At 39.2% G+C, this 26,839-nt stretch overlaps 1 protein-coding gene across 5 annotated transcripts in view; it reads left to right on the forward strand.

Moving 5' to 3' along the window:
• SEC31A (SEC31 homolog A, COPII coat complex component) overlaps positions 1-26,839 on the forward strand; it is a 93,873-nt gene that overhangs the window by 24,502 nt on the left and 42,532 nt on the right. For 3 of the 5 annotated variants that reach the window (XM_081090669.1, XM_081090670.1, XM_081090668.1), the window contains exons 2-10: positions 5,339-5,418; positions 6,085-6,208; positions 8,258-8,456; positions 13,000-13,095; positions 15,733-15,873; positions 17,779-17,921; positions 23,058-23,157; positions 25,720-25,881; positions 26,058-26,210. In XM_081090669.1, the coding sequence (XP_080946795.1) occupies positions 5,340-5,418; positions 6,085-6,208; positions 8,258-8,456; positions 13,000-13,095; positions 15,733-15,873; positions 17,779-17,921; positions 23,058-23,157; positions 25,720-25,881; positions 26,058-26,210 (1,197 nt within the window). In that variant the 5' untranslated portion in view covers position 5,339. Of the gene's footprint in view, positions 1-5,335; positions 5,419-6,084; positions 6,209-8,257; positions 8,457-12,999; positions 13,096-15,732; positions 15,874-17,778; positions 17,922-23,057; positions 23,158-25,719; positions 25,882-26,057; positions 26,211-26,839 lie in introns of all 5 variants that reach the window. The other 2 variants (XM_081090666.1, XM_081090667.1) reach the window with 1 other exon arrangement.

Raw genomic sequence — 26,839 nt, forward strand, 5'->3', positions numbered from 1 at the left:
GCATTTCATATAAATAAAATAGGCTTCCTTTTTACTTCTTAGAAAATTGGGATTGTTTTTCTTTTTTTCACAATTATCTTAGGAAACTAGTATAGTTTTCTTGATTAAGTTTATGATAGTAATAATTTAAAAAAACTAGTTAGCATATGAAAACACTTACTAACCTATGTGCAAGGCACTGGCCCTCTATAAAATACATTATTTCATTTAAACCTTACAACATCCCATGAGATAGTCACTTTCATCCCCATTTTACAGATGTAGAAACTGGGGCTTAGAGAGGTTAAATAATGTGTCTAAAGTATAAGTAGCAGAACCAATATTCAAATCAAGGATTGAGTTTATAGGCCTTTCTTTTAACCACATGAGTATTCAACCTCCTAATCCACTTTTGTCTAACCTAGCACAGTTGCTAAACTATATTTCTTCTCTTAATTTCATCATGTATCATAGTTGCTATGCTATTATTCTAAATGTTAATATTTCTTCTATGATTAAAATTGAATATCTGATCTTGTTGAAGTAATAAGAGCTTGGACTCTGGAACTAAACTTCTGAGTTTAAATCTTGGCTCTGCTTCTTGCTAGCATGTACAAATTATTTAACCTTTCTGTGCCTTAATTTTATCATCTGTGAAATGCTCTTCAAGTATAAACAACTTGAACCTGTAAGACATAAGACATATTGTTAGTCTAAGGTCCTCTTAAGGAAACTAGTAGAGGATGAACTTCATCCTTTACAGATGAGTAAGAAAACTAGCTAAAGTACTGTTGGAGGGCATTGAGTGTATTTAACTATAGTTCTGAGACTAAAAAATGGAAATAAGGAAGAAAAAATAAAATGTGCATGTTAAATATCTGACAATGTAGGAATTGGTTATAAAATTTTTAAAAAATTAAGAGAACTGGGAAGTAGAAACAAAATTGGAAGTAGAATAAGTTAGTGGATTGCCTCATCTGTAATGGCTGGGAGTCAAAGGACATCATTAAAGCTGACAAATCAGTTAGAAGTATAAGTATATTTAACAGTTCAAAGGTAAACATTGAGGAAGATAATACTATTGACTATAACTGTAGTGCAAGAGGGGCAATGATTTTATACAAGCTAATTTCTGAGGTGCTCATAGTTACTTTGTAGACAATTAATGATATTAAATAAAAATATTTATTTATATATTTTTTTTAAATATTTTTTATTGATTTTTTACAGAGAGGAAGGGAGAGAGATAGAGAGTCAGAAACATCTATCGATGAGAGAGAAACATCGATCAGCTGCCTCCTGCACATCTCCTACTGGGGATGTGCCCGCAACCCAGGTACATGCCCTTGACGGGAACCGAACCTGGGACCCCTCAGTCCGCAGGCCGACGCTCTATCCACCAAGCCAAACCGGTTTCAGCTAAATAAAAATATTTAAATACAAGATCTTTTAAACAGCTAAGAATTTAAAAATTAAATGTTTTACCTGAAATTGGGTTTTCTAGCTCATCAGTCTATTTGAGAGGGGCAATGTAGGAAAAATGGGGGCATCTGTAATACTCTCAACAATAAAGATAAATAAAAACAAAAAAGAAAGAAAAGCATCTAACAAAATTCAACACCCAGTCTTTATAAATGGAATTCAATAAAACAGTAATCAATGGCTATTTTCTTACATTATATACACTTAATATATATACATTTGTATGTATATGTCAAATTCCAAAATCTTGCTCAGAGGTGTACAGGAGGTTTTCCCACTTAAAAAAAAATAAAAAATAAAAAGACAAGAAATCTCACTGTTACCACTACTGTTTCCTATGGTACTACAGATACTAGCCAACTTGGACAAGAGAAAGAAATTCAAGGAATAACAGTTTGAAACAGAGAGGTGATTGTCACTATTGGTGCATGATATGAGTACATATGTGGAAAACCCAACAGAATCTACTGAAAAACTACATTTCAGAAAAGGCAAAACTATGGAGACAGTAAATAAATAGATCAGTGTTTTCTAGGCGGGAGGGAGAAAGAGGGATAAATAGATGGAGCATAGCGAATTTTTAGGGCAGGGAAACTTCTGAATGATACTACAGTAGGTATGTGTCATTATACATTTTTCAAAACCCATGGAATGTCTAACACAAAGAATGAACTCTAATGGTAACTATGTACTTTGGAATATGTGTCTATGTTGAGTCATTGCCTGAAACAAATGTAACACTATGGATCAGGATTTTGATAATGGGAGAGGCTGTAGTTGGGAGAGTCGGGGAGAGGTATGTGGGAACTTAATATACTTTCACACAAATTTTCCGTGAACCTAAAACTGTTCTAATAAATAAAATCCATTTTTAAAATCTTGTGAAAGGTAAAAATATATACATACAAGCAAAGTCAAAAGATAAAGTCTGACAACCTAATAGAAAAATAGACAAATGATACAAATAGACGGAAAAGGAAATATGGATGACCCATGACCACAGAAAAAAAAGATGTTTAACATTATTTATATTATGAGAAATGCAAATTGTAACTATACACAGCTAACATATTTCACTGGTCGATCCTATTGGTAAAAATCTAAAGTGTTAAGCTCCAAAAAAGTGTAAGTCTAGTAAGGCAGTAGGGCAGCAGCTACTCATATATCACTCTTGGGAATGTGAAAAGGTATAGTTGCCATGGAGGGCAACATGGCAATATTCCTCATAATTTAAATTTCATTTGTTCTTTAATCTAGTTTTACTCCTGGAAAATATAGCTGTCTTGGCCCATGAATGAAATAATATGTACAGTGGGCATTTATTGCAGCATTTTTTTGTAAAAATCGCAAAATATTAGAAACAACTCAGGTGTTCCTCAGTAGTGGACCCAGTAATTAAATTATGGGACATCTTTATAGTAGAATAATGTGCCATATGAATGCATTTTTGTAGAATAACAGATTTTTTTAAAGCTTGGAGTGACCAGTTTTAAAAAATTTTCTGCTTTATCTTACTTATTTTGAAACCAAACACCTTTATTTGCAGTTGTCACTGGGGCCGATTCTTGCTGCTTATTTGCTGGCCTGCTCTCGCAGCTACATGGATAGGCGCAAGGCCTTGATGACGTCTTGCAGGGCTGAGAAGTGCTTGGCTTGGTAGGCCAGGGCAGACTCTGCCTTGTTCACAACGGTCTCCAGGTTGTAGCCTTGCTGCTTGGACATTTCAGAGAGCTCAAGCCAGCCTGGCCTGTGCTGAATAATCTTCTTTTTTTAAATATATTTTTATTGATTTTAGAGAGGAAGAGAGAGGGAGAGACAGACAGAAACATCAATGATGAGAGAGAATCATTGATCGGCTGTTTCTGCCCAACCCCCACTGGGGATCAAGCCCGCAACCCAGGCATGTGCCCTTGACTGGAAACGAACCTGGGACCCTTCAGTCCGCAGGCTGATGCTCTATCCACAGAGCTAAACCAGCTGGGGCTGAATAATCTTTTTGAGCTCTTCCATGGACCTCTCCTTCAGCTCTTTGATCTGAGTCATTAGAGCTGGACTTCTGGAAGACAATTCCTCTTCTTCCTTAGAAAAATTGCCTGCAATCAGGGACCCCTGAGAGCTGACTTCTGTCTCTTCTGTTTCCATCTGAGTTGACTGCTCCCCACTGGGCCCACTTTGTGGGCTCGGCTCCTTGATCCTGTCTGCATTTGTTTGTTTGTTTATTTATTTATATGTTTTTATTAATTTTGAGAGAGAGAGGAGAAGGAGAGAGAGAGAGAAACATCGATAAGAGAGAAATATTAATCTCTGCTTCCCGCACACCACCTACTAGGGATTGAGCCTGCAAGCAACCTGGACATGTGCCCTGACCAGGAATCGAAACCAGTGACCCTCATGATGCATGGGACTATGCTCAATGATCTGAGCTACACTGGCCAGGGCTCTTGGTATATTTAAAGTATATCCACAGGAGCTTATGCCTGGTGAGATTATGGCAATCCATGGCTTGGTGACGACTAGAAAATGCTACTTTATCTTTTTTTAAAAAATATATTTTATTGATTTTTTACAGAGAGGAAGGGAGAGGGATAGAGAGTTAGAAACATCGATGAGAGAGAAACATCAGTCAGCTGCCTCCTGCACACCCCCCACTGGGGATGTGCCCACAACCAAGGTACAAGCCCTTGACCAGAATCAAACCTGGGACCCTTCAGTCTGCAGACGGACGCTCTATCCACTGAGCCGAACTGGTTAGGGCAAAGCTGCTTTATCTTTAAAATCTATGGGCTTACTATATTTTTTGTAGTTAGTCTGTTTTAATTTAAAATTAATTTTAAAAACTGCTCTTACTGAATGATCCTATTCCAGGAAGATGCACCTTATTTTTTATGTGCTTTTTTTTTTACCCCTGATACACTGCCACCCATCCTTGTCTGAGCAACCCAGGTACATACCCTCGCCCATGAATCAAACCCGAAACCCTTTGGTGCTTGGGCTGATGCTCTAACCACTGAGTCACACCAGCCAGGGCTTGTCTTAAAATAAGTGTTTCTTCTTTCTAATATTGAACATGCCCAGCAAATGATACCTAATCTGATTTATTGGCATTAGGACTTTACTAATGATGCAATGGTTTGTCCAGTATATTTCTGTGTTCTATGTTACATGTTCAGTGTATATCTACTAGAGGCCCAGTGCACAAATTCATGCACCAGTGCGGTTCCTCGGCCTGGCCTGCAGGATCGGGCCAAAACTGGCTCTCTGACATCCCCCGAGGGGTCCTGGATTGCGAGAGGGCGCAGGCCAGGTGAGGGACCCCACCAGTGCACGATTGGGGCCGGGGAGGAACGTGGGAGGTTGGCCAGCCGGGGAGGGACCGTCAGAGGGCTCCAGTCCCGATTAGCCGGACCCAGCAGCAACCTAACCTACCTGTTGGAGCATCTGCCCACTGGTGGTCAGTGCATGTCATAGCGACTCGTTAACCAGTTGACTGTCTGCCACCTGGTGGTCAGTGCACATCATAGCGAGCGGTTGAGCGGCTTTAGCATATCATTAGCATATTACACTTTGATTGGTTGAAGACCGACTGGATGACCCAACACTTAGCATATTAGGCTTTTATTATATAGGATGTAAAATATTCTCTTGCCCTAGCTGATTTGGCTCAGTGGATAGAGCGTCAGCCTACGGGACTGAAGGATCCCGGGTTCTAGTCCGGTCAAGAGCATATGCCCGGGTTGTGGGCACGATCCCCAATAGGGGGCGTGCAGGAGGTAGCCAATCAATGATTCTCTCTCATCATTGATGTTTCTATGTCTCCCTCTCCCTTCCTCTCTGAAATCAATAAAAATGTATTAAAAAAAAAAATTCTCTTTAGCAGGATGAAGTTAAAGGAAGTCGATCGTACTGCCATGCAGGCATGGAGCCCTGCCCAGAATCATCCCATTTACCTAGCTACAGGTGAGTTCAACAGAAACAAGATAGTACAAGTCACCTAATTTCTTCTCTTCCACATCTGACTTATTCATATCTGTTCTTTAAGATTCAGATCAAGCTTCATCTCTAGAAAGCCTCTTCTTCCCTGGCAAGATACCTCCTTCCTTCCTGTCAACTGAGTTCTATGACCTTCCTCTGTGTTTCCATAGTATTTATACATCATAGCATTAATCATGATATATTTATAGTGTCTTCCCCATTTTATAAAAATTATGTTTTATCTTTATTCCTCCAGTACTAAACACAGTAGATATGTTTAAAAAAAAAACAAACCTGTTCAATATCAATTTGAATGAAGAACAGTTTTGATGCTTTTTTATATAAAAAGAGTTGGAGTTATATCATTTGTGACTATAAACAGATATAGTGAATCACGGTGGTGTTTTTACAGAGAGCTTTTAAAATTATCTGCACCACTCACTCTTAAAACATCATCTCTGAGCCCTGTGTTAGGATCTCATTGCTGTAGTAATTTAAGCATCTGCTCAATGGCATATGAGCTGATTTCAGTCACTATTACAGCACTCATGACTCAGATAATTGAAAAACATGCCTTTAATTTCTTTTTTGTATGGTTTGCTGAGACTCTTATTTTTGCATGCATAGTTACCATAAATGTATTTTCTATAGGAACATCTGCTCAGCAATTGGATGCAACATTTAGTACCAATGCTTCCCTTGAGATATTTGAATTAGATCTTTCTGATCCATCCTTGGATATGAAATCTTGTGCCACTTTCTCTTCTTCTCACAGGTATGAGATTCAACCTTAAATTCATGATTATATTTAATTGTATGTTGTAAGTAATGCCTAGTTTGTCTATAAATATATTATTATTAGAAATTGCAAGGAATACTACCAATAATGACATGAGATATTTTGTGAAAAAACACATTAGTGAATTTCTGTGGAAGTAGAGTTAATGTCTATTAACTTTTTAAAAAAATGTATTTTTATTGATTTCAGAAAGGAAGGGAGAGGGAGAGAGAGAACCATTGATCGGCTGCCTCCTGCACACCCCCTGACTGGGGATCAAGCCTGAAACCCGGGCATGTGCCATGACTGGTAATTGAACCAGTGACCTCTTGGTTCCTGGGTTGATGCTCAGCCACTGAGCCACATGTCTGTTGACTTTTTATTGCTGACTGTAGGATAGGAAGGAAATGATACAGTTTCTAATTTTTCCCCCTCATAATATAGTAGAGTTACTTTCTTTTATCTCCTTTTTCTTACCTGTTTACAAAAAAAGGAAGGTATGATTAGAAAAAGAAGTAGTTGGATGAATATTAAGATGTAAATAGTAACTATCTCTGAATAGTAGGTTATTTTAATTTTTTTCTTGTATTTATATTTGAAAATATATTTCACAGAGAATTTTATTAACATGATTTCTGGTACAGCAGGTATTTGGATCACCTTTCCAAGTATTTATGGCCTATTGAAAGTACACTTTTATTTAAGTAGTAAAATTGCTTTATTGCCTCCTTTGGCAGATTTTGATGAAGAGATTGTACCTTATCTAACAGAATACAGATCATGGAGTCTCATGGAGTCCCCTCACACTGTAATGGGAACTCCAGATACTTTTTTTTTTTTTTTTAAATATATTTTATTGATTTTTTACAGGGAGGAAGGGAGAGAGATAGAGTTAGAAACATCGATGAGAGAGAAACATCGATCAGCTGCCTCCTGCACATCTCCTACCAGGGATGTGCCCGCAACCCAGGTACATGCCCTTGACCGGAATCGAACCTGGGACCCTTCAGTCCGCAGGCCGACGCTCCATCCACTGAGCCAAACCGGTTTCGGCAACTCTAGATACTTTTTGTCTTGCTGTTTTTCTACTCACCACCATCTTTTTTTTTTCCATATATTTTTATTGATTTTAGGAAGGAAGAGAGAGGGAGAAAGAGATAGAAACATCAATGCTGAGAGAGAATCATTGATCGGCTGCCTCCTGCACACCCCACACGGATCGAGCCCACAATCTGGGCATGCGCCCTTGACTGGAATCAAACCCGGAACCCTTCAGTTCACAGGCCGACATTGTATCCACTGAGCCAACCTGGCTGGGGCTACTCACCACTATCTTAGCATGTCTCATCGTACATCTCCATGACACCTTTATATTTCATCTCCACACCACACCATAATCTTTTATTCTCCACAAGTAGGAGTACTTGTCATAACAGACGTAATTTTAATGTCACTTTTTTTACTATCAGAATACATTATTTTAGAAAATTTTAGGTGACTCCCTTAACACCTTTTCTATTTAACAGACCATTTGTTGGTGAGTACTTATATAATCAAAAATAATGAAGGGGAGTGGTAGCTCTGTTTTTCAGATGAATCAAAAGCAGTTTAGGATGGTAAAGTAACTTGCCCAGGCCTCACAGTTTCTAAATGGTAAAACTATTCGTAAGCCCATATCTTCAGCACACAAATCAAGTGTACTTTGACACACTATAATATTACCTCTAAAAAAGAATATTTTTACTCTTTTAAATTACAAAATCAAATATGCAAATGAGTATAAATAACTAAAATGCCATTTTACCAAGTCATTCACAGTTACTAGGAATAGAGGAGAAACAGTATTTTTGGAGTATTTATGAAGATATAAGTAATTAAATGTATACTTTCAAAATATTTTCTACATTTATTTGACTTAAAAAATTAGTTGTTGCTTTTTTAAATTGAATTCATTGGGATGATGTTGGTTAATAAAATTATACAGGTTTCAGGTATACAGTTCTACAGTACATCATCTTAGTTGTTTTTATGCATTTTCTCTTAAAGGTACCACAAATTGATTTGGGGGCCTCATAAGATGGATTCCAAAGGAAATATCTCTGGAGTTCTTATTGCAGGTGGTGAAAATGGAAATATTATTCTTTATGATCCTTCTAAAATTATAGCTGGAGACAAGGAAGTTGTGATTGCCCAAAATGATAAACATACCGGTCCAGTGAGAGCCTTGGATGTGAACATTTTCCAGGTAAGACTCTTGACATTTACTCATGATTCTTGAGATATGTGCTGCTTATTTGAGATAAGTATATGAATCTACTATGCTTGGAATCAAAAGCTAAAAATGTGTGCCTGAGGAGTGAGTATATTTGTTTGAAGAATAGAGAGTTCAGGATATGTAATACTAACCTCATGGAGGGGATCTGGCTGATGAGTTTAATTCAGAGAAGTCTGAAGATGTCATAACATCTGATTGGACATTTTTTAGACATTAGGAGCCCTTGGGCATAGGTTGGAAACCTTGCCTTTTTTTTTTAAAGAATTCAGAGTTTCATTTTTTTTTTCTTTCTTTTTTTAAAATATACTTTATTGATTTTTTTACAGAGAGGAAGGGAGAGAGATAGAGAGCCAGAAACATCGATGAGAGAGAAACATCGATCAGCTGCCTCCTGCACACCCCCCACTGGGAACGTTCCCGCAACCCAGGTACATGCCCTTGACCGGAATCGAACCGGGGACCCTTCAGTCTGCAGGCCGATGCTCTATCCACTGAGCCAAACCGGCTTCGGCGGAAACCTTGCCTTTTAAAGGTTTATGCTATTCCAACATTGGGTTGGTCTGTGGTGCCTGGGTTAATCCACAGTTTTATTAATTGAGAAATTTTGTATTTATCATAAAGAGATTAGTACTCTATCAGATAATTAGAAATATATACAAATATAGTACAAATTTAATTAATAGACAAGAGTCTACTGTTGCCATTTTAAACTTTATTAAATATTATTATATAAATGTGTAGGTTAACAAAGACCTTTTTTTTTTTTTAAGGTTATTTGTTGATTTTAGAGGGAGAGGACGAGAAATATAGATTTGTCGTTCCACTTATTTATGCATTCATTGGTTGCTTCTTGTATGTGCCCTGACTGGGAATGAAACCTGCAACCTTGGTGTATTAGGACTATTCTCTAACCAACTGAGCTACCTGGCCAGGGCCAAAGATCTTTTTAAAAATATACATATTTTTATTGATTTCAGAGAGAGAGGGAAAGGGAGAGAGAGATAGAAACATCAGTGATGAGAGCGAATCATTGATTGGCCGCCTCCTGCATGCCCCACACTGGGGATTGAACCCAAAACCCAGGCATGTACCCTGACTGGGAATCAAACCGTGACCTCCTGGTTCATAGTTCGATGCTCAACCACTGAGTCATGCCAGCTGGGCAGTTAATAAAGATCTTGAGTTAATAGAATACTAGAGTACAACAACCAAAAAATGGGTATTATCTTAAAGTTTAAAGTAGTTATTTTTCTTTTATTATAAACTAGAGGCCTGGTGCACAAAAATTTGTGCACCCGGGGGGGAAGGGGGGGCCCCTCAGCCTGGCCTGTGCCCTCTCCCAGTCTGGGACCCCTCGGGAGATAACGCCCTGCTGGCTTAGGCCTGCTCCCGGGTGGCAGAGGGCAGGCCCAATCCCTAGGTGCAGCCCCTGGTCGGGCTCAGAGCAGGGCCAATTGGGGAGTTGGGGCACCGCCTCCTGTCATGCACAGAGCAGGGCGGATTGGGAGGTTGCATTGCCACCCTCAGTCACGCTCAGGGTAGGGCCGATTGGGGGGTTGGGGCACCGCCCCCTGTCACACTCAAGGCAGGGTCGATGGGGAGGTTGCGGCGCCACCCCCTGTCACGCACAGAGCAGGGCCAATCGGGGTTGGGGCGCTGCCCCCTGTCACACACAAAGCAGGGCCCATTAGGGGGGTTGGGGCTCTGTACCCTGTCACGCACAGAGCAGGGCCCATCAGGGGGGTTGGGGAGCTCCCCCCTGTCACGCACAGAGCAGGGCCCATCAGGGGGTTGAGGAGCTCCCCCCTGTCACTCACAGAGTAGGGCCGATAGGGGAGTTGGGGCACCGCCCCCTGTCACACTCAGGGCAGGGCGGATCAGGGGGTTGGGCGCCGCCACTGTCACACTCAGGGCAGGGCCAGTGGGGAGGTTATGGCTCTACTCCCATCACACCCAGAGCAGGGCCCGTGGAGGGGGGTTTGGGGCGCCGCCCTCTATCACCCACAGAGCAGGGCCGATCGGGGGGTTGGGGCGCCGCCACTCTCACACTCAGGGCAGGGCCGATGGGGAGGTTATGGCTCTACTCCCATCACACCCAGAGCAGGGCCCGTGGAGAGGGGTTTGGGGCGCCGCCCTCTATCACCCACAGAGCAGGGCCGATCGGGGGGTTGGGGTGCCGCCACTCTCACACTCAGGGCAGGGCCGATGGGGAGGTTATGGCTCTACCCTATCACACACAGAGCAGGGCCCGTGGGGTGGGGGGGGGGGGGTGGGGGCGCTGCACCCTGTCACACACAGAGCAGAGCCGATCAGGGGGTTGGGGCGCCACACCCTGTCACACACAGAGCCGCAGGGCGATAAGGGGGTTGGGGAGCTCCCCCGTATCAGGTACAGAGCAGGGCTGATCAGGAGGATGGGGCGCCTTCCCCTGTCATGAACAGAGCAGGGCGGATAGGGAGGTTGTGGCCCCGCCCCCTGCCACACACAAAGCCGCAGGGCGATCAGGGGGTTTGGGTGCTGCCCCCTGTCACGCTGATCCCGGTGCTGGGAGGCATATTACCCTTTTACTATATAGAATAGAGGCCTGGTGCATGGGTGGGGCTGGCTGGTTTGCCCTGAAGGGTGTCCTGGATCAGGGTGGATGTCCCCACTGGGTGCCTGGCCAGCCTGGGTGAGGGGATGATGGCTGTTTGCAGCTGGTCACACACCCTTCAGGGTGGGGGTCCCCACTGGGGTGCCTGGCCAGTCTGGGTGAGGGGCTGAGGGCTGTTTTCAGGCTGGCAGGTGACTGAAGCTCCCAACTGCTCCTTTTTTTCTTTTTTTTTTTTTTTATTCTGGGCCAGCTTTAGCTCTGGCTCCAGCTCTGAGGCCTCTGCTGCTGAAAGCACGTATCTGGTTTGTTTGGGTTCTATAATCGAAACAATGTATACCTCCAGCTCTGAGATCCCAGCCAGCTGAAACTGGTTTCTGAGGTTTTGTTTAGCTTCTATATTTGTTACAGTGTTTCAAACTGCAAGCTCAGAGGCTGGCAAGGCAGGCGGGGAACGTTGGAGTCCTCTGTCACTGAAGCAAGCAAGCCTCATGTTCGCTTCCAGCTGCCTGGTTGCCGGCCGCCATCTTGGCTGGCAGTTAATTTCCATTCGCCCTGATTAGCCAATGGGAAGAGTAGCGGTCGTACGCTAATTACCATGTTTCTCTTTTATTAGGTAGACATTTAAGGTATAGAACTATTAACCCAAACTTCTTAATTTCTACCATTTATGGGGTTTATTCTTTAAGATTAGAAAGTTAGTTCCTTTGTTAATTGGATTAAACAGTTGCTGATTTTTGGTTACCTTGTATTATAGGTAGCTATTACCATAAAATTCCTCTGTTTATAGTTATATTTCCGTTGATTAGAGAAGAATGTATGCAAGTGAATAATAAAGGATGAAGGTTAATACATCAAACTCATTATCTTGCTGTGCTTTATATCACAGTTTTAGGGGCTTTAACCGTAAAGGTATGCAATAGAGTTAATCTAGAAATATTGCTACTCGGAACAAGATTGAGTGCATATGAAGTAGAATTACGTGAGGGATTTAAGACAAGAATTTAACTAGCCCTATCTTGGTTTGGCTCCAGGAGCTGGCTTTGAGGTATCCTGAGATGCCATTATTTTAGAATTCAGTTATTTTCCTGAAAGCAATAACTGGTGACTTGTTTTTATTTCCCACAGTTGAATTCCCTTCCAGAGATGTAAATCCACAAATTATAATCCCCATATGGTTACATGATTTTTAAAAAAAATATATTTTTATTGATTTCAGAGAGGAAGAGAGAGAGATAAGAAACATCAATGAGAGAGAATCATGGATTGACCGCCTCCTGCACGCCCCTAGTGGGGATTGAGCCCATGACTCAGGCATGTGCCCTTGATTGAAATCGAACCCGGGACCCTTCAGTCCGCAGGTCAACGCTCTAGCCACTGAACCAAACTGGCCAGGGTGGTTACATGATTGTTTAAGAATTTACCCATGTAATTATTTTTTTATACATATATTTATTGATTTCAGAGAGGAAGGGAGAGGGAGAAAGATAGAAACATCAACGATGAGAGAGAATCATTGATCACCTGCCTCCTGCACACCCACTACTGGGGTTCGTGCCCACAACCTTGGCATATGCCCTTGTCCAGAATCGAACCGGGACCCTTCAGTCCACAGGCTGATGCTCTATCCACTGAGCCAAACTGTCTAGGGAATCCATGTAATTATTTTTAATGTTTTGTATTAAAATATCAATACACATATTATCATTTTAAGTTAAATAGAATTTTATATATTTCTCTAAAAACTTTAAATTTTACATTGTTATGCATGGTATTTAGGAATTTATAAGTTTTGCTTCTTTAATTCAGTAGAAAAATTGTATAACCTAAAACTGAGAGATCTTTCTAGCTATGAACTGAGTTAATCTGAGTTCTCTTAATTATGTAAAGTGCTATTTAGTTATCAATTGTTTCTTATTGCAGACTAACCTGGTAGCTTCTGGTGCTAATGAATCTGAAATTTACATTTGGGATCTAAATAATTTTGCAACTCCAATGACACCAGGAGCCAAAACACAGGTAATACATTGATTTTGATATAATCAAAGAACCAAAATCAGTTCTTCTACACTTAATTTATTTGTGTGTTTTCCACAGAAAATGTATTTGTTTAAAAATCAATGTTTAGATGCCATTGATTTTTCTTCAGTGTAGTGAAGTAAAGTATTAATGAATGTTTTTTCAAAGTATCAGTGAGTCTTTCAACAGCAAACATTTACTCAGTGCCTGCCATTTGCCAGCGATTGTTCGATTTTATTCACTACTGTATGTCAATAAAATTGTGACATACAGTAGTAAATAAAATTGACAAGTCTGTAATAATTTTTTTAGATACCATATTTTATAGGGTGTAGTATTTTATATCATAGAGTGTTTTTTTGTGTGTTTTTTTAAAAAATATATTTTATTGATTTTTTACAGAGAGGAAGGGAGAGAGATAGAGAGTCAGAAACATCGATGAGAGAGAAACATCGATCAGCTGCCTCTCGCACATCCCCCACTGGCGATGTGCCCGCAACCAAGGTACATGCCCTTGACCGGAAACAAACCCGGGACCCCTCAGTCCGCAGGCCGACGCTCCATCCACTGAGCCAAACCGGTTTCGGCCATATAGTGTTTTAACACTGTCCAGCCTTAGAATAAAAATCATAGATTCGAAAGGAAACATTTTTTAAAAGAAACACTTAACCCCTTTCCTATGTCTGTCTGCCTCCCTCCCTCCCTCCTTCTTCTTCTTCTTCTTTCTCTCTCTCTCTCTCTCTCTCTCTCTCTCTCTCTCTCTCTCTCTTTCTTTCTTTCTTTCTTTCTTTCTTTCCAGTGCAAGTGTTAGTGATTCAATGACCAGAAAATGAAGAAGCGGGAGCATAGCTCACAGATTAGCTTCTCATCCACTTGGGGTTGAGAAGTTGTAGATAGACATAGAAGGGTAGAAATGAAGGGATGATCTAGGCAGATAAGAGAGAACTCTATGCAAATGGTGGGTGGAATAGTCATGGTTTTCTGGGAAAGGGTGGCAATTTTTATTTTTATTTTTTAATTGATTTCAGAGAGGAAGGGAGAGGGAGAGAGAGATAGAACCATCAATGATGAGAGAGAATCATTGGTCGGCTGCTTCCTGCACGTCCCCTGCTGGGGATCGAGCTGCAACCCTGACATGTGCCCTTGCCCAGAATTGAACCCAGGACCTTTTAGTCTGCAGTCCAATGCTCTGTCCACTGAGCCAAATCGGCTAGGGCGGGGTGGCAATTTTTTTTGGAATCTGAGTTCTACCTTTTTCTCCTTTTATGGTTCCTTCTGATCATTGCCAAGTTGATTGTCAACTGTCATGGCCTTAGTGGGTGTGTCATTTAGAATGGAGATTAGATTATAATGAGGTTTGAGGTCCCCTGGAGGTCACTTAGGAGGCCATCTTAGTCTTAGCTGATACTTTCTTGAGAAAGAACTATTAACTGCATCCCTCCTGTTCTCAAAGATAAACAATGTCGGGTAGGTGTTTACCAGGTCACATAGGCCTAGTGTGGGGTAACGAAACCCCCCTTTCTTATTTTCACTCATTCTTGAGAGGTGCTAAGGGACAGAGGTCCACTGTCTGTAACTGCTTTGAGGCTTTTGTAATGGGGCCCATTAGAGGAGTGAAACTCTTCCTTGGCTAATCTTAAATAAGTATGATTGTCTCCCTGCTGTAGTTCTAACCATTCATATTCCTGGGTAACTATTATTTGAAGTTTAATTGATTCAAGTCTTCTGGAAAAAAAAAAGAAACTAGACATTAAGTTATTACTTATCTTGTTGGTATTCCTGCTGAGTAGTAGCTTGAAGTCTAATAAAGGCTCATAGAAGTGTTGAGTTCTAGAGAGGAGAACCTCAGGTTCTAGGCCAGTCATCTGTTTTACCTTGGTGTGATGAATCCAAGGCATTATTCCCTGTACTATGTATTTCTAGTAAGTTGAGAAAACAGTCCTCTCACTGCCTCTTTGAGTTTCTTTCTTTTAAAAAAAAATTGATTTGAGAGAGGAAGGAGAGAGAGACACACAGAGAACAAGAAAGGTTAGAGAGAAACATCGATCGGTTGTCTCCTGTACTCACCCTGACCGGGAATTGAACCTGCAACTGTGGTTTGTGCCCTGATTCGAAATCGAACCTGCCACCTTTTGGCACACGGGATGATGCTCCAACCAACTGAACCACCTGGCCAGGGCACCTCTTTGCGTTTTTTATATTATATAGACTACTCAATTTGAGTAGCCTTATAATGGGACCTAATATTTTGGCAATCTTGAGAGGAGGTAGCATAAGGATAGCCTATGGTCTACCACTTATAAAGATATTTTTCTCATTGTCTAGGCTGTAACTTTTTCTCTGCCTAGTTGTTATATTGACCTACATCTGCTTTGTGGTCTGTCGTCTACCTCATGGCACTTGCAAAAATAACAAAACAGTGCTTGATTTATAGCAGGAGCTTAATAAATGCCTGGTGAATGAGACAATATTATAATTACAGTATTGTATATATTGAGAACTTAGGAATGTAAAGCAAATTTGTGCAGTGAACAGATCAGATTTTTAAGTTACCTGTTTTTTAAAAAGAAGGATCAGAATTTGTAGTTAAATTTTATTATAATTGAGACATGGTTTTTAATAGTTTATTCCTTTTAGCCCCTAGAAGATATCAGCTGCATTGCATGGAATAGACAAGTCCAGCATATTTTAGCATCAGCCAGTCCCAGTGGCCGGGCCACTGTTTGGGATCTTAGAAAAAATGAACCTATCATCAAAGTCAGTGATCATAATAACAGGGTAAGTATATGATTGATTTGTAATGAATATGTTGTATTTCTTCTGTAGGTATTCATATCGTTTGTCAGAGTTGGCAACAAATCAAATTTCTATACAGTCAAATCCTGTATTTTCATGGGCCAGTCATGTGGGAATGAGAGGATTTTTCCTTAGGGAAAATAAAGCTCTCAATAAACCAGGTTGGATATTATTAATGATAAAGAGAGAGATTGGGGGCTTGTTCTATGATATTCTTTGTGTTTTTCTTTGCTAGCTGTTTCAAAGCATTACAGCAACTTTTTAATTCATTTTTACCTTTCTCTAAAGTGTAAAGATGTTTCCTACAATTAATTTTACGATTGAACTTGCAGTTTCCAAACTCCTGGCTTCATCTCTTCTATTAGGTACTGTATTCTTCTTCCACTTGCCCATTAGATGCTGCTGTATAACACATTAAATTTTTGACCTTACAAATTCCTTAATATGATGTCATCTTGTGCTGTAAGATAATTTAGATACCAATAGGGCTTTGTTTTGTTAGTTTATTTTTAATCACATTATATGGTTTGACATTTTCTAAAACAAGTTTGCCTAAATCAGAGAATACGTATAAAATTTTTCAACAACAAAAAACTATTTATAAGAATATTTCTTCAGGGGTTTGTTTTTCCCAATGAATCAGGAGTTTTAAAACAGGTTTCAGTGAAATAAAGCATGCAGTAAGCATTTCAGTCATATTCTGAAATACTTAATAGGATCCCCAAACTTCCAAGTAATTCTCAATAATAATGCTAATTTATCCCCATGTGAAAATGTGGTAGTTGTTGCTTAGACATTCTATCTTGATTTTTCTAATAAAATAGAAGAAAGGTGTGGATTTTTGTTATTAAAATACTAGAGGCTCAGTGTACAAAATTCGCACATAGGTAGGGTCCCCAGGCCTGGTTGGCAATCAGGGCCCATCAGGGCCTTCCGGCTGCCAGCTGGGGCCTTTCTTCCCCTGCTGCTGGCTGCTGACCAGGGCCTTCCTTCGTTCCGCACCGTCCCCTGGCGATCAGCTAATGTCATAGTGAGCAATCAGATCGAACTCCCAGTCTCCCGATCGAACTCCTGAGGGGTCATTTTGCATGTTAGCCTTTTATATATATAGATTTTTTTCTCTTTATTTTTCTGAAACTGTTAAATTTTAAATCTGTATAAAATTTCCTCCTGGCCCAGCCAGTATGGTTCAGTGGTTGAGCATCGACCTAGGAACCAGGAGGTTGAGGTCTGATTTCTGGTCAGGACACATACCTAGATTTCAGGGCTTGATCCCCGGTGTGGGGGGTGCAGGATGAAGCCAATTAATGATTCTCTCTAATCATTGATGTTTTTCTCTCTCTCTGTCTCTTCCTCTCTGAAATCAATAAAAACATATTTAAAAAACCTACAAAACAAAACAAACTTCCTCCTAGTTACATTTTTGGCAGCAAAACAGGTTCTGCCCTAGAATTGCTTTATGAATCAAATAGCTGGATGAGTTGAACACATTTAAACTTTTTACTTCTAAGACTACTGTTCAAGATTGTTTAATAAAATTTAATACTTTTTAGATTTTGGGAGGTCTGTTTACTTTTTTATTGAATTTATTAGGGTGACATTAGTTAATAAAATTATATAGGTTTCAAGTGTAAAGTTGTATAATACATCATCTGTATATTGTATTGTGTGTTCACCACCCCAAAGCAAGTCTTTTCTTATTCCCATTTATCCCTCCTATGCCCTCTTCTCCCTCCACCCAGATACTTTGTGTGTTTTTTTTAAATAGACTAAGCCTGAGATGATGTTTTTTACTGTTTGTTTCAACAAAGGCATATTCCTTAAGTTCATTTTGGCTTTTCATAAAATAATATGACTGATAAAAATGTTAGCCTTAACTGTCTGCAGATGCATTGCTCTGGGTTGGCGTGGCATCCTGAAGTTGCTACTCAGATGGTCCTTGCATCTGAAGATGATAGGTTACCAGTGGTCCAGGTGTGGGATCTTCGCTTTGCCTCCACTCCACTCCGTGTCCTAGAAAACCATGCCAGGTATCATGCTGCTCTTTCAACGAACATAATTGTTTATTTTTAAAAACATTTACTTACTGCTTTGATTTATCAGATAATTTTTATTAAACTAGAGAATCTACTTTGTTTCTATTTTTTGTAAATGTTAGTGTAAATAAATGGTTTGTTTTTCTTTTAAGCAGTAGTTATCTAATTTTCTGTACCCCAAAATGGTAACCAAATCATGTCATAAGAACACAAAAATGTGTAGAGGATTTTCCACTACTTATTTCAGGTAATAATTAATAGACCAAAATTCCAGTAGATCACAACACCTTGGGACAACTCTTGACTTTATACAGTTTGCTTTTTCTTAGGGTCATCATAATTATGAAGAGTCTTGCATAACATTCAATGTCAAGCAAAATTGAAAAGTTTGTTTTCTTTTTATTTTAATTTAAAAGGAAACACTTTTGAGAAAGTATGTGGTTCATTTTACTTTTAGGTTTTGTTTTGTTTTGTTTTTTATTAATCCTCACCCAAGGATATTTTTCCATTGATTTTTAGGGAGAGTGGAAGAGTGAGGGAAACACATTGATTGGTTGCCTCCTGTACGCGCCCCTACCAGGGACCCTTTGGTCTACACGCTGATGCTCTATCAATTGAGCCAAACCAACTAGGGCTTGCTTTCAGTTTTAATAAATGTGTGGATGTGTTAAAAAGATATGAGAATCTTCTCATGTTAGCTTATTTATTTATTTAAATATATTTTTATTGATTTTAGAGAGAGAATGGGAGGGGAGAGAGATAGAAACATCAATGAGAGAGAAATATCAATCGGCTGCCTCCTGCACTCCCCCTACTGGGGATCACGATCCCAGCATGTGCCCTGACTGGGAATCAAACCGTGACCTTCTGGTGCATAGGTCAGTGCTCAACCACTGAGCCACTCCAGCCGGGCTCTCATGTTAGTTTTAGTCACGTTAAATTTAATTAGTAATTTGGCAAATTTCCCATCATTGATATTTAGGTAGCCAGGGAGCTTATGCGTATTTGTTCAATGTTTTCAAACAGAAACAAATCCCTTTTAATGTCGCAGGATTTTCTAAGTACTTTTGGGTGTTTTTTTTTTTCTTTCCTGTTTAGGGATGTATAAACTAAAACTTTAAATCCCTTTTCCCACTGTGTAGTGGATTTGCATACTAAGAAGTCTTAAAGTTTTTGACTTCTCCTTGAGCTCCTTCTAAAGGAGAAAAGAATCCCATTAAAATGTAATCCTATTTAAATGTTACACTTCAGTTGGCTTTTTATTAAAGAACTAGAGGCTCCGTGCACAAAAATTTGTGCACTGGTGGGGGTCGGGGGAGTCCCTCAGCCCGGCCTGTGCCCATTTGCAGTCCAGGACCCCTTGGGGGATGTCCAACTGTCGACTTAGGCCCACTCCCCGGGGGATCAGGCCTAAGCTTGCAGTCACACATCCTTCTGGCAGCCAGGGAGCCCTTGGGGGATATCCGACAAAAGGCTTAGGCCCCCAAGGGAGCTGTGATGAGGAAGCTGGGGTGACAGAGGAGCCACACTGTCCCGCCCGGTTGCCCTGGGTTGGGTCACACACGGGACGCCCGGGCAGGCCAGGGGATCGCTGCTCCCCGCTCGGCTGCCGCAGGTCGGGTCGCACACAGGATGCCCACCGCCCCGGGTCACAGATAGCAGGCCCAGATGGCAGCAGGGCAGGCGGGATGGCGCTGACCCACCCTGCCTGCAGTATGCAAATTAGCTGCCATCTTTGTTGGTGGTTAATTTGCATATCGTGCTGATTAGCCAATGGGAGGCGTAGCGAAGGTACAGTCAATTACCATGTTTGGCTATTATTAGATAGGACTAGAAGCCCTGTGCATGAATTCATGCACTGGTGGGGTCCCTTGGCCTGACCAGCATTTGGGGGGGGGCCGGCCAGCCAGGGGAGGGACCACAGGAGGTTGGATGGCCGGCTCCTCCCCCATCAGGGCTATGGGAGGTTGGCCGGCCATGGGAGGTTGGCTGTGGGAGTGCACTTATCACCAGGGGGCAGCTCCTGCATTGAGCATCTGCCTCCTAGTGGTCAGTGCGCATCATAGCAACTGGTTGACAGGTCGTTTGGCCATTCAGTCGTTCAGTCGCTTAGGCTTTTATATATAGAGATGAATGGTTTTGAGACATTCTAATATTTTTCTCATATAGATAAGGTTTTTTAAAAATTCATGTAACACATACTTATTGAACACTTACTGTATACCAACTACTGTGCTAGGATTTGGTAATATAATAGACAAAAATGTATGCCCTCAGGGAGCTTACATTGTCACTAACACTTATATAACATGTAAAGTATGCAAGTACTTTAAATATTAGCTTCGCCGAAACCGGTTTGGCTCAGTGGATAGAGCGTCGGCCTGCGGACTGAAAGGTCCCAGGTTCGATTCCGGTCAAGGGCATGTACCTGGGTTGCGGGCACATCCCCAGTGGGAGATGTGCAGGAGGCAGCTGATCGATGTTTCTCGCTCATCGATGTTTCTAACTCTCTATCTCTCTCCCTTCCTCTCTGTAAAAAATCAATAAAATATAAAAAATAAAAATAAAAAAAAATAAATATTAGCTTGATTAATCCTCATAACAAATCTATGGTGAAAGTACTATTAGCCCCTTTTATAGATTAGAAAATGAAGCTCAGCAAGTTTAAATTTGACCTGAATCACATAACTCAAATACTGACTTCCAATCCAAACGTTCTGATCTCGGAGAACACGCTCTTTTTTAAAAATATGTTTTTATTGATTTTAGAGAGGAAGGGAGAGGGAAAGAGAAACATCGATATGAGAAACATCAAACGGTTGCCTCCTTGTACGCACCCTGGCCAGGAATCGAACCTACAACTTAGTTATGTGCCCTGACCTGGAATTGATCTGGTGACCTTTTGGTGCACGGGATGATGCCCAACCAACTGAGCCACACCAGCCAGGGCATCAGAGTTCATACTCTTAACGCTACATTATACTGACGATTTTAGGAATGGTCATAATTTAGCAAGGCATAAATCCATACTGGGTGCCAGGAGAAAATTAATCTCTCTAATTCTCAATTTTCTCCCTCTAATAAATGCAAGAGTTGGGTTAGATGATTTTTAGGGTTATTTCCAATGTACCATTCTGTGAGTTAAAAAAAAAAATCTAAATCCTAAATGTTCTTTAAAATGTGATATTAAATATTATATGGATTTTTTTAAAAAGGCATTCTTGACATGCCTTGAAATTCTTGACATGTAGGATTGAATTATAAAGGGGGGAGGCAGTTACAAAATACATTATTGAGGAAATTTAAATATGAACTATATTATTTTAAAGTATTACATATAAATAATAAGTATTTTCAGTATGTATTTGTATTGTAGTCATATAGGAGAATGTTCTTATCCCTGGAGATAAGTGTAAGGATGAGATGCCATAATATCGGCAATTAACCTCAAATGATCAGAGAGAGAAAGACATTAAGTAAATGTGGCCCCACTGGTGAATCTAGGTGAGAAGTATTAGGGTGTACATCACACTGTCCTTATAATTTTTATAAAGATTTTAACTTTAAAAAAATAAACTATTGGAAATAAAAGTCATAAACAATTTGGGTTCTTTTCCTGTACCATACTTTTTTGATTCTGATATTACTTAAATTGTAAGAAATATAAAATTAAAAACAACTTTTTGGGGAAAGAAAAACACTTCATTGGCTTAGCTACTGTGATGTTTTCAGGAGAATTGAGGGATATTAATTTGTTTTTGTTTTAAGAAATATGCAAATATACGTCTAGTTTCTAGTATTTTTCTAGTATCTAATATTTTCTAGTATCTGGTATTTAAATTTTAGTTTCTAGTATTTTCTTCATGGTATGATAATGTTTACTTTCCTCCCAACAAAGGCATGAGTATAGAAAAGACACACTCTTAATAATTTTTTGTATGTGTGTGATGGTGGGATAACACCCTCTATTCTAATCTGAATTTTCAGAAAAGTTACCAAAAATACTACTTTTGTTATACTTAGGATAAAAATAAAAAGTTATAACACAAAAAGAACTATAGAATCAGATCTTTGGCATTTGGATCTGTAATACTTTATGAGACAAATTTTTAAATCAATAAAAAATATTTCCTGTGCTAGAACTTCTCTGATAACAAAAGCTAGAAAATGTAGACAAAAAGAAGAAATGTGAAATAGTTATATTTCCTACCTACTTGTAAGTAAAACATTTTATTGTGCATATCTGTATTTATTTACATATACATATATGTGTAAATATTTAATGTGATTACATATTTTATATGAATTTATGTGCATAACGTTTTTTCATTAATTATGAACACCATTTAATAGTAATAGATTTCTACAACAGAATTTTTTTTTAATATATATATTTTTTTATTGATTTCTGAGAGGAAGGGAGAGGGAGAGAGAGATAGAAACATCAATGATGAGAAAGAATCACTGATTGGCTGCCTCCTGCACACCCCACACTGGGGATCGAGCCTGCAACCCAGGCATGTGCCCTTAGCCGGAATCGAACCTGGCACCCTTCAGTCCGTAGACCGATGCTCTACTCACTGAGCCAAACTGGCCAGGGCTACAACAGAATATTTTTTTTAAATATATTTTATTGATTTTTTTACAGAGAGGAAGGGAGAGAGACAGAGAGTCAGAAACATCGATGAGAGAGAAACATCAATCAGCTGCCTCCTGCACATCTACTGGGGATGTGCCCGCAACCAAGGTACATGCCCCTGACTGGAATCAAACCTGGGACCCTTCAGTCCGCAGGCCGACGCTCTATCCACTGAACCAAACCGGTTTTGGCTACAACAGAATTTTTAACTACACATTTTCCCATCTAAAGATGATCTGTAATTTATTACTACACAGTTCATGTTAGGCATTTGTTTTTATTTTTTGCTAATATACACTGCACACTATATTACTAGTATATATCTTTGTGATGATCAAAGAGCATATGCATTACTAAATTGCTTTCCAGATAGATTATATGAAATTATATTTTTGTTAGCAGTGTGTGTCTTTAAAGCTTACACAGAAATAATTTGGAGATTTGTTTTTTTCAAGCTTAAAATTTCTTCATTTATTTGTGTTTTTTATAAGGGGAATTTTGGCAATTGCTTGGAGCATGGCAGATCCTGAATTGTTACTGAGCTGTGGAAAAGATGCTAAGATTCTCTGCTCCAACCCAAACACAGGAGAGGTATGGAGAGGAAACATTTCATAGACTTATAGCTATCATAATATTTTATCTCTACCTGAATAAGAAATTTTTCACATGGATTCTTTATTGCATTATTACAATTAAGGACATATGAAAGTAGATGGAGGTATGTGTGAAATGTTAATCTATTGGAGATTTTTATCAGGAACATTATCTAAGCTCAGTTGTGTCATCTGGGAAAATTAGTCATTGAAATAGTATATTTGAAACTAGTAATCATACTCCACCCCCATTTACAATAAAAGGTGTTTACCTAGACCAGTGGTTCTCAACCTTGGCTGCACATTAGAATCACCTGGGAATCTTTTCTGGGCCCCATCCTCTGGAAATTCTGTTTCTTTGTTACTAATGTTGTGGGCCCACCCCATAACAAAGAAATCAGGATTTTAAAAAGATTCCCGGGTGATTCTAATGTGCAGCCAAGGTTGAGAACCCCTGACCTAGACTCAGAAATACTTGGACTGATGTATTTAACATGTGGTTTCTGTAAATCAGTGCCTTCAAAGTAGGAGTGTTCAAGGGTTGGTTCTTTTTCCTGCTCTGCCATTCCTGAAGATCCTCTTTGACTTCTGGAAACCAGTAGAGATGGGTTTTGATTCTCTTTTGTGAATTATACAGTACGAATATAATACTTTGTAATATAAATTTATATGTTTTACCTATAGAAATTTAGATGTAGGACATTTTACCTTATTAAATGTAAATACTGTATAAATATAATTTTATTTGCTTTGTTTTATATACTAAAATTTTCTTTTAACTATTATTTTTAATAATTGAATGGTTCTCCTTTCAGTGTTGGGCAAGAGGCTGCAGATTTTAATTATAGCTTTTATAAACTTTTACTTTTTAAAAATTGTTAGATTATTGCAAGTACTTTGCTAGTTACCCTGATGGAATACTAGTAAAAAATAAAAAGTATCTTCAATAGGTTTTAATCTATAATGTTAAAACAAGTACTTCTGTTACTTGATTTGTGATTTAAAGTTTTCAGATGGAGTGATGTCTGTAAGAATGTAGAAACATTAAAGTTAGGAGAGACAAGAGAAAAAATTAAAATAGTAAGTTTTGTCTTATATTACATGATTTATACACCAAATAATAAAAATCTTGCATTTTACACTGTGCCTTCCCAGGTGAGTTCAAAATTCATAGAAATTATTGTTCTAATTTTCTCAGTTATGTAAATTGGTAAAATGAAATTTTTGCATTTGATTAGTTTGTGTGCATATCAGACTTTGAAGTGATAAACTTTCATGCATTCTGAAACTAAAACAATGTAGATTTTTTTATTCAAAGGCAAATTAAAAATACACAGGTGATTGAAATATTATGAAACTTTGAATCTTATCAATCAATTTAAGCATGAAAGACAAGCAGGCTAAAATACCTTTACACTTAATTCTGTTTTCTTATAAAATAAAACATTTTAAATGTTACATAAGCCAAAGTTAAACTAATTTTATTTCTTTTTCTTTTGAAAGGTGCATATTATACGTATTCTTTTATTGTGGTAAAATACACATAGCACATACCATTTTAGCCATTTTTAGGTATACAGTTCAGTATACGTTGTTGAACCACCATCACCACCGTCCATATCCAGAACTTTTTCATCTTCTCAGATTGATACTCTGTACCCATTAAACAATAACTCCTCATTCCCCCTTTTTTTTTTTTTAATATATTTTATTGATTTTTTACAGAGAGGAAGGGAGAGAGATAGAGAGTTAGAAACATCGATGAGAGAGAATCACCAATCAGCTGCCTCCTGCACATCTCCCACTGGGGATATGCCCGCAACCCAGGTACATGCCCTTGACCGGAATCGAACCTGGGACCTCTCAGTACGCAGGCCGACGCTCTATCCACTGAGCCAAACCGGTTTCGGCCTCATTCCCTTTCTTAATGCCACAAAACCTATACTCTTTGAAGAGCATCAGTTACTATCACACTAATTTTGAGTTAGCAAAAGTTATTGCATTGTAAAGGTCTTATATCAGGCATTTTTATAATAATTCAATATTCTTTTCCTTCTAAAACAGTGTTTATGCTGAATTCTGTTTTGATCATACTGTAAGAAGAACGATGTGTACTTGTTTTCTTGCTTTGACCAAAAGCCAAATTTCTCAGTGAATTCTTCCTTCTCAAGATTATTTTTACATTTTGGTCTTCAAATAGTCTAAATATGGTTGTTTAGATCTTAGTGAACAAAACCATTTGGATAACACACTAGTGATCTTTTAGAGTCTAATAAGCTAACTCTAATAGAGTGTTCTGGTCTTTCAGATGCATCAATAAAAACTTCAGTTTTTAAGATGTACTTATTCCAAATGTGGCCGACATTTTGAGTAGCATTCCTTTTTTATCATAACAGACTATCATAATGGACTTTCTTGTACTTTAAAGAAATTCTTATACTTGTTTTTCTTGGCTAAAGACACTTTCTAAAAAAAATGTTTAAGCTGTACTTGTTGATCATTCTAATTCAGGTGTTTTGGCTATAAAGTGACTGTATGCCATCTTCTAACTTTTGCCTAGGTCTTATATGAACTCCCCACCAACACACAGTGGTGCTTTGATATTCAGTGGTGTCCCAGAAATCCTGCTGTCTTGTCAGCTGCTTCCTTTGATGGGCGTATCAGTGTGTACTCTATCATGGGAGGGAGTACAGATGGCTTGAGGCAGAAACAAGCCGACAAGGTAATAGGAAATGTTGAGGTTTTTTTATCATCTTATTATGTAATTAGTTTGAAAATGATTTTACTGATCAGCAATACTGATTAATTGGATAACTGTGATAAAATAATTCTTGGATATAACTTGAAAACATGTCTTGTACAAGTTAGAAATACTCACATTATTATTATTTTTTTTAGCTTTCATCATCTTTTGGAAATCTTGATCCCTTTGGCACAGGACAGCCCCTTCCTCCATTACAAATTCCTCAGCAGGCTGCTCAGCATAGTATAGTGTTGCCTCTGAAGAAGCCACCCAAATGGATCCGAAGGCCTATTGGTGCTTCCTTTTCAGTAGGTGGATTTGTTTTTATGGTCCATAATCACAAAGGACTTATCATAGAAAAATGTTATTGTAGGATCACTCTGATGGAAGAAGATTGAGTTTGAAATGTGTCTGTGACTTTTTCTTCATTTAAAATGGCTTCTCTGCCCTAGCTGGTTTGGCTCAGTGGATAGAGCGTTGGCCTGTGGTGCGGACTCAAGGGTCCCAGGTTCGATTCCAGTCAAGGGCATGTACCTTGGATGCAGGCACATCCCCAGTAGGGGATGTGCAGGAGCCAGCTGATCGGTGTTTCTCCCTCATCGATGTTTCTAACTCTCTATCTCTCTCCCTTCCTCTCTGTAAAAAATCAATAAAATATATTTTAAAATGGCTTCTCAGGAAAAGTGGGATCTACTCCCTTTTTTTCTTTTTTTAAGATTTTTATTGATTTTAGAGGGGATGAGAGAGGGAGAGAGCGATAGAAACAACGTTGATGAAAGAGAATCATTGATTGGCTGCCTCCTGCAGGCCCCCTGCTGGGGATTGAGCCAGCAACCTGGCCATGCGCCCTGATGGATAATCAAACTATGAGCTCCTGGTTCTTAGATTGATGCTCAACTACTGAGCCAAACTACTCAGGGCTATTTTGACCATTTTA

Source organism: Myotis nattereri, assembly GCF_964212035.1.
Source record: "Myotis nattereri genome assembly, chromosome: 1".
Lineage (NCBI taxonomy): Eukaryota > Metazoa > Chordata > Mammalia > Chiroptera > Vespertilionidae > Myotis > Myotis nattereri.